We start from the raw sequence: 8438 nt of genomic DNA, 5'->3' as shown, positions 1-8438 counted from the left end.
TGAACAAGTCAGGATACAATTCTCAGGAAACAGAAAAGGCGCTAATCCAATCACCGAACCGCACGGCCAGTCTCGAAGTAAGGCCCTCTAGCTAGCCCTAGTACGCAGACGAGAACAAGTCAGGATACAGGATGAGACTCGTGATCTGATTGGCTATTGAAACCTGACAGTGCCCGTTCATTTACAGCGCACAGGGGCCTGCTCTGTTTAATCTGAAGGCCCCGAGCAAGTTTAATTAACCTGGCAACACAAGCAAGATGAAATATGATCGGTGAAAAACTCTACCATAATAAATAAGTTATTTTTCGAGTGGCGTTCAATGTTATTTAAAATAACATTGAAAGCCACTCAACTAAGTGGAAATAATATGACGTAAAGAATACAGAGAATAATTTTGTTAACATAGTTATGAAAATAAAATAACAAATTTATGTTATTCTCAGAAAAGTAAATTTACTTTTCTGAGAATGTTTAGGCCAGCAGAGAAGGCCTTGCTGGCCCTCAGGGTCCGCCACTGGTCTATTCTAACTAGTCAGTTTGAAGTTTTATGGTTGCAGTACTATAATTGGAGTTGAATTTTTTGGTCAAAGACAAAGTTTTTTTTTTGTTTTTTTAATGAATGCGCTGTTATTGACGTGTAATTTCATGAATGCCAAGCACTGTTTGAGCGTATACCGTACTGCATGTGTAAATGTAGGGAAGAAAATATTATACTAAATGGTCATTTCTGTGTTATTCAAATAGTAAAGCTATTAGTTTTTTTTTGTTTGTTTGTTTGTTTGTTTTGTTGGTTGGCTGGTTTGTTTGTTTGTCCAAAATAAAACGTCTTTACCTCTTGTAACCGCATGTCTATACTTTTTGTGACATTTTACACAGTTTAGTTTGGCAGTGGGCTGTGATTACATTCCAATTTAAAATACTGTATGTGCCTCGTCTTAATAGATGTTGTAAAACACTGGCTTTCCAGAGCGTCTTATTTCAGCCTGAACCTTGACGTCATTAGTCCCTTCCGAATATGGCGCATATACCGGTCACTCAGAGGCGATCACGTGGCTACGACTGTAACCAATGAGAAAACTTCTTCGGGGAACACTTCCGGTAGCGTTTCCTGTCAGTGTTTGTAAACTGAGAAAAAATTGGAAGTGCGTCAAGTAATAATCCACAAAACTGTGAAAAATTAAAAGGTAAGTAATCGCTCCAGGAGCACAGTTTCGCCGTCTGTGCACAATCGTTAGGTTAGTGGGCTACTTTCGGGTGTTTGAAGGTTGCAGCAGAGCCCGCAGTCATATTTTGTGTTGCTCTGTGAGCCCGCACGCCCAGCCTGCCTGCTGTGCCTTGTGTGTTCCTTGCGTGTGCCTTGTGCCTGGCTCTTGTTGTGTTGTCTGGGGTGGGGGAGGGTGGGGGTCTCCGTCCTGAAACAGTCCCCCCACCTCCCCCAAACAGAACAACTAGCTAGCAAGCTAACTATTCGCCTTTTCGGGTTCATTCGGGTCGGACTTCGTCTTTTGGCGTCACACTTTTAATAGTCGCCCTTAAAACCAGAAACGACGACCCACAAGCGTCCGTTTTGATACAGTTCCGCCGGGGCAATTTTTAACCCCAACCTGTTCTGTGGTAAGTTGCTAGCTAGCAAACTTGCATAGTTGTAAATGTGTGATGTTTGCTTCAGCAAAATCGACGATTCTTGCAAATGAAAGGCCAGAGCATGACCAAGGCAAAGAGACTTGAATTGTTACAGTATTCGGAGGACTTTTAGGAGATAATTTATCATTTGCTAATAATAGAACACTGAAGCGTGGTTACACCAGTGATTCCCATCCAGTGTGCCGTGGCACAGGAGTGTGCAGTGAGAGCTCTAACGGCGTGTCGCGGGAACTTCTCAAATTTCACTTAAATGATGAGAACATTATTTACTAGTAACAAATAATGTATATTTGTCCATTTATCCATCCCAGCAATGAACAAAAAATCATCTTCAATTAGAGGACAAAAAGTATGAAATTGACATATGTATCCTCTTTTTGTGACAATTTGGTTTGGTGGTGTGCCGTGCGATTTTTCGAATTTAAAAAATGTGCCGTGGCTCAACAAAGGTTGGGAATCACAGGCTCACACAATATGGAATCAAACTAGTTCGGATTTAAACGCAAACTGTTTTAGGCACATTAGAGCCACATGCAGTAGTTTGTCCAAAGTCTAGGGCTGCCATAAATGATCATTTTGCCCATCAACTAATTACCAACAATAATTGTGATTAGTCGACTGATTGGACCATATATCTGCAAATCACACCAACAAGCGGCTGCTCTTATAATAACCATCAATTGCTGACAGCTTGAATTCTTGAAGGTTATGTACAAATGAATCATCAAGACAATTAATATGATAGTGCATCCAACTTTGATTAAACTTTGCAACTAGTACCTGCATTCCTGCCATGCTTATTATTGAGGGCGTGCCTTAAGTTGAAGGCGATACGGTGGCCTTAAATTTTTTTAGCCGTAATTGTTTAGTGTATTTTAAAATTGAACCAAAACTGTACACTTTGCAGAGTTGCACTAATATAGTGAAACTGTTTATAATTACAAAAAGAAATACCTGTAAATATTTTTTCGCTCGTCTTGGGCACGAAGTCTTTTTTTTTTTTTTTTTTTAATGTAGAAGGTAGTGAAATCAGAGTAGTAAATTAGGAAAATGCACTGCGCCAAAGAAAATTCAACTAAACAGTTGTCTTGACTTTTAATTTAGTTTTTAATTTCGCCTTTATCCAAAATGTTTTCTGCCCTAGTATGCACTCAAACCATTGGGGGCTTTGTTGCCTGATAAGCTGCACATTTCAGTGTGAGAACTCACCTCAATCTCATCGCTGTTGTGCGTGCTGAATTGATGAACTTGCAAATACGAAAGAAGAAAGCTCCTGATTGAAGCACACAGCTTTATTTTGTCATGCCTCTACTTTCAGGCTTTGGCCTCCGTGAGCATTTGGGTGTGTGCCATCTCTTCTGTTAGTCCTCACCCTGACTGAGGTCAACTCTGCCCCCTCTCACAACCCCTCCCCACCCATCACACACAAAATCAAAAGCACGGCGATGACACACCATTCAAACAACTCTATTCGAGATCATATGAAATGGGTTAGTGCAAGTCTCTTCATGTGCAGAATCAAAACCATTTCCAGTTGTGTCCTTAGACGGAGGACTGTCATTTTCGTTTTTTACTTAAGCCCCTTTAGCACTCTCACAGTCCCTACAAGAAGTCCCACAACCTGCTGTGATGCTGTTGTTTGTGTTGCCAGGCTGGCTTGCTGGGCTGCGAGGCGGTGCTGTCCAGCATGGCCCTGATGCAAGCCAATAACATTCCAGGTCAAAAGAAGATGATGTCATCCATGGGTCACGGGCACCGGGCAACTTCTGAGGGTCACCAAAGCCACTCGCACCACAGCCACAGCCACCACGGACACCAAAGTCACCACGCGCAAGCCAACGTGGGCCATATGTCGACAGGGAGCTGTCCACCACTGGTGAGTGAAGCCATTAACCGGTGATCTGATTTCATTTGAATGTACTCAAAAAAATGTATGAGATCAAAGTACAAGTAAGAATCACCATTTTCTTTTTGCTTCACCCAAATGTTTTTCCCACCCTTTCTTACTACAGACAGAATCCAGTATTTTAAATGTTTAGTTGATGAGAATGCTGTAGATAAGGGAGCCATTCTTGCTTGGTCGGTTGGTTCCCAACGTGGATTGCGCAACCATTTGGGGCAGGCCGCAGACAAGCAGTAAAATCGTGTACAGTTTGACAGAAGTTGTCTTACAGCTCTTGTATAGGCTCTTACTCGATGGTCCGGGTGTACCTAATGTTGTGGCTAGTGCGATGCCCTTGCGGTCAACCCTAATTTGTACATTTATTTTCTCTCCCAGCTGATCCAAAAGGATGGGGATTACCACACCTCCAGAATATTGGATGGGAAGAACATGCATAGTAGCCAGAGTGTGCACAAGAAAAAGCACAAAAAATCTGTGAAAGTCAAAGAGGAAGTGCGGGTATGTTTGAGATTCTGGAGCGTGCACATTAATGCACAATAATATGGCACGATATGAATAATCCATGACTGCATAGACTGGGGACGGAAAAAAAAGATTCTCATTTTGTCATCCTCGGTAGCCTTTATTGCAGCAGCTCGACATGGATGATGACAGTTCTCTAAAAGTGCAGAAGAACTTCATCTGTGACCACTGCTACGGAGCTTTCCGGAGCAGCTACCACCTCAAGCGACACATACTGACGCACACGGGTGAGGAGCGACAAACTGCATCACCCTCCATAAAAAAAGTTTGCTTCTTCACATATCCTTAAACTGTTCCCTACCAGTTGGCAGCACAGAATTATGCCCAATGACTTGATAGGATGAAGATTCATTCTTTGCCGGGGATCAAGAATATATCTGAGTATTATATGTCTGCACCGTTTGTGTTCAAATATCTGTTGCTTAAAGTTGATCTGCTGTTGCTGACTGGGTTTTCAGTAAGCCCCCTGGAGTTTGATGAAAACGTCACAAAAACCCAAATCGGCAACAAAGTCTTCTGTTCTCAAGTGGTGGCGTACTGTATACAGTGCATTATGTTTACTGTGTGGCCAGTCGTGGCAAATGCCCGCAAGTAATTGTGTGTTGTGGATGTCGCTAGGGGAAAAGCCTTACGCCTGTGACAGCTGCGAAATGCGCTTCATTCAGCGCTACCACCTGGACCGACACAAGAGGGTGCACAGCGGCGAGAAGCCCTACCAGTGCGATCGTTGCAATCAGGTTAGTCAGGCTCTCCTCCGGCCACAACATTCGCTGACAAACCCGCACAACAGTACAAGAACGGTATGAAAGGTGATGAATCTGTAAAATTAAGAATGATAAGTTTTGCTCGAAACTATGCGAAAGGTCTTCATAAAAACTTCAAAATGTTACTGTGGTTGTCGTTTGAAGACGAATCAAACTGCACTGCATAGCTGCAACTTTGACCACAGGTGGTTAGCCAAATGCTAATTTTGAATATTTATTCTCATGAAATCATTCTTATTTATTCCCAACTATTGTGTTCATTTTGTCTTTTGTTTTTGCGGAGGGGATAGTTCTCAGAAAACTCGGTCCAGGAGTGGGACGTGAGCCCAAAACGAAACTTGTGCAAAACCACTTCCAAATGAACAATGCTTTCCAATCAAACCTTCCTGCAGTGTGCTATGAATAAATCAAGAGAATTCACACTTGCTTTGCAGGAGGTTGTCGAATGTCATCCTCGACTCGGTTGGTAGATGGACCCCAAACATTGAACACTCAAGTACCACCTATTTTTTTAAATTAATTAGTTTAACACTTGAACGGCTTCACTGCCTTCATACGAAGATATTCTGTTGAAAAGTGTCAAATAAATGATTTGTACAAAATGACCTCTGAGTGGTGACCAGATGGGAACAATGGCTGTCTTGCGCAACTTTGGAGGCACAGCGGACACCACCAACTGAGCAGCACTTGTGTCGCAAATTACAACATTTCTGCTGCTGTTTGACCCGCTTGTGAAATCCTGCTCAATCACGTTCAAAAATATGATAAAAAAAAATAAAAAAACATTAAAACAGCGCGTGCACCCGGACACCGCGCTCGGCATGAAGAGTACTCGGTTGTCGTGGAATAAACTGATTTTTAAACATGTTCATGTATTTTCAAGTGAAACCATTGGCCTTCCATTTCTACTGTATAAGCGCAAGCATAAGGTTGAGTTGAGATGTAAATCGTCAGAGGTACCTTTTGGAATCAAAATATAACTGACTGACAGCTGATGTTTTATCACATTTTGGACAACTTGGAATTGTGTTGTATTTACATTCTGCCGGTGTATAGGTAGGAACTGTTTTGTGAGAGTGATGCATATTCAGGGTATAAAGGGCTCGTAATTACATGGGACTGTTGGCATATCACGAACAGGAAGTCGGCAGGACGGCTATTTTTCACTGCTCAAACCACATTCACACTCAAATGGCAGCATAAATCTCAGTGAGGTTGTTTATCTCTGCAGTTGATATGCAGTGTTAGAAACCGTCAAATCTGGTGATAGATTGTAAAGAGAAGAAAACATCGACTCGAACTGGGTCACCATTCACAGCCCTCTGCGGACCATGTTTTTTCGAGATTTAAAAAAAAAATGTTATGTCCAATCAGATTTTAGGCTCCTTGTGCTGCCATGTCAGTCAAATTGTGCCCTGGGCCTCCGCAATCATTCGTGCTGGACCTTGTAACTTTATTGGAACTAAGTCTTGAAACAATCCCATTTCAAAGTTGTCCTCACAGGGCCACAGCGCTGACCCTTAATGATGTCAGCACATTTCCGCCCGCTGATTGCTTTGTCAGAGAGCAAAAGTGACACTTCTGTAGCGACGTGCATACATTAAGATTTGTAACAATCTGTATCAGATTGATCTATGTGAAATACATATGTCATGTTATTGGATAAATGCTGATTCTGAAGTGCTCCAGAGGATGAGTGTGGCACTGTTGCCTGCTGTTTGCATGTCGGGCGGATGGTTTCCATGTGACCAATATTTGGTAAGATGTGAAAAGGTACCCAAGCTTAACTAACAGCCATCTTTCTCGACTTGGCCCGCAGACCTTCTCACGGACAGACCGGCTGCTGAGGCACCGGCGCTTGTGTACAGCCGGCATCAACAAAGACGACAGCCAGCGTTGTGAGAGTCGCTCATCGGCATACTCGCAGGGCACATCTGGCCACACTGCTTCCTGGAGCCCCTTACACCCTTCCAACAGCCGCCTGACTGTCTGACCCCACCCACCTAAGACCACAAAGACCTTTTGGACAGTCGGTGACTCAATAACGTTGAGCCGCGACACCAGCGAAACCTGAACACAACCTCGCTAACACAACCAGATTACGCTAGTTCGGTCATGGATTTTTGTACCTTTTTATCTTCTTCTCTTAGTTGTTGAGATCAGAGAGGAAAAGACAACTTGGCGTCTTGTCAACGGGGTGCTCTCTCCTAACATCATGATGGCAATAAATGGATGATATGCTCTCACGTCTCATCACACTGAAGACTTTTGGTGTTTTTGACAGTACTGGCTGCAGATGGTCACGCAGCACATCTTTTGATTGTCCTGCTGAGCCCACAAATCAAGCCCCGCTTCTCCATTTGGACCTTCGGCTCGGTCAAGAGTGGCACGGCTTGTTGTGTAACTGTCTCCGTCAAGCAAGACTGCGTGACCTTGCTTTAGTAATTAGCAACCCATATAATGTAGGTTTTGTGATGTCAGTGAAAATCAATGTACATTTAGATATGTACATTTCAAGGAATTGTTACAATAGGCCACATTAAAATGACACAATTGCAATGGCAAAACTAAGACTCATATCACATCAAAATATGCATTTGGACCTCTGCTGTGTTTCTACTTCTGTTTTTTTCCCCCTCATCATTGTAACTTCACAAATGAACTTCTTCTTCTAGATCTAGTTCAGTTTGCCGATCTGTCTGTTTAGTTTTTGGCATTCATTCATCCTTTCCAGACATTTTGTGGGAAGTAGGCCAGTTGAGCTGTTTCGTTGTAGTTCTAGTCTGAGACCAATAAGCGCTCCACCTCCGGCTCAACATGATTGAATGTGAAAACACTGTGCCATGTCCTTTAATCTCTAGTTTCTTTAAACAGTTTAGCATCTTCACTGAAGATGACGTGTAAGTAGTGTTTTTTTTAAGACATAAAACTTTTTTCCCCCTCATTCAGTTTGCTGTAGTTAAGTTGCTTTGATATTTAGACTACGTGAAAGGGGGCGGGGTGGGTGAATGACATTGCCCTCTGCTCATTAAGTTAATATAAATATTTTTTCATTGTATTCCAAGTAGAAAAGTGATGTGTGGGGCCTACATTCCCCCAAATCTCACTATTTACAAAGTAGTCTGTTTTCCAGTGTGATTTGAGGGTGGATCCCCCTGTCATTTGGAAATCTAATTCAGAAGCAGCCACTTCTTACTCTCCTGTACGTTACCATGATTGTTTTTGTCTGCATTTATATAAGTGTAAACGCCACCCTTATTAGTCATTTCGTTATTAGGCATTCGGGTGAAATGATGTATATTTTACAGTTGATTATACAGCATTGTGCATGAAGTTTGAGAGCTCTAAATCTCAATAAAACAATTCGTTTTGTAATAAGTGCATGCTATATTCACTAGTTTAATAGGACATATTCACCTTTCAAAAAAATATTCACTGGCACATAATTTGATAGTGAAATTTGTTAATGGTCGTGGATGTGCACTGAGTGGCTCAGTTGCCCCTCAGTGAATGTGAGCGAAAATGTTTTTCTCTCCATTGATGGATTTTTGCATAGTTTTAAAATGATTTGTAATATTTTTGGTTGCTATTCACTAACGCTGGCT

The 8438-nt window shown here is 42.2% G+C and overlaps 1 protein-coding gene across 4 annotated transcripts; it reads left to right on the top strand.

Moving 5' to 3' along the window:
* The first annotated feature begins 1055 nt into the window (after window positions 1–1055).
* znf740b (zinc finger protein 740b) lies at window positions 1056–8211 on the top strand. Of its 4 annotated transcripts, none has more exons than XM_019895614.1 (7): window positions 1080–1184; window positions 2963–3134; window positions 3296–3520; window positions 3923–4045; window positions 4167–4296; window positions 4688–4806; window positions 6653–8211. In XM_019895614.1, exons 2-7 carry the CDS (start codon window positions 3090–3092, stop codon window positions 6824–6826), a joined length of 816 nt encoding a protein of 271 aa, XP_019751173.1. In that variant the 5' UTR covers window positions 1080–1184; window positions 2963–3089; the 3' UTR covers window positions 6827–8211. The 4 variants fall into 4 exon arrangements, with proteins under 4 accessions (XP_019751175.1, XP_019751173.1, XP_019751174.1 ...); XM_019895615.1 differs by lacking the exon at window positions 1080–1184 and adding an exon at window positions 1387–1614; XM_019895616.1 differs by lacking the exon at window positions 2963–3134 and having other exon boundaries at window positions 1056–1184.
* The last annotated feature ends 227 nt before the right edge of the window (window positions 8212–8438 follow it).

Source organism: Hippocampus comes, unplaced genomic scaffold (assembly GCF_001891065.2).
Source record: "Hippocampus comes isolate QL1 unplaced genomic scaffold, H_comes_QL1_v1.1 scaffold113, whole genome shotgun sequence".
Classification (NCBI taxonomy): Eukaryota; Metazoa; Chordata; class Actinopteri; order Syngnathiformes; family Syngnathidae; genus Hippocampus; species Hippocampus comes.
The sequence above is the reverse complement of the archived record's forward strand: the minus strand, read 5'-3'. Positions and strand labels throughout refer to the sequence as shown.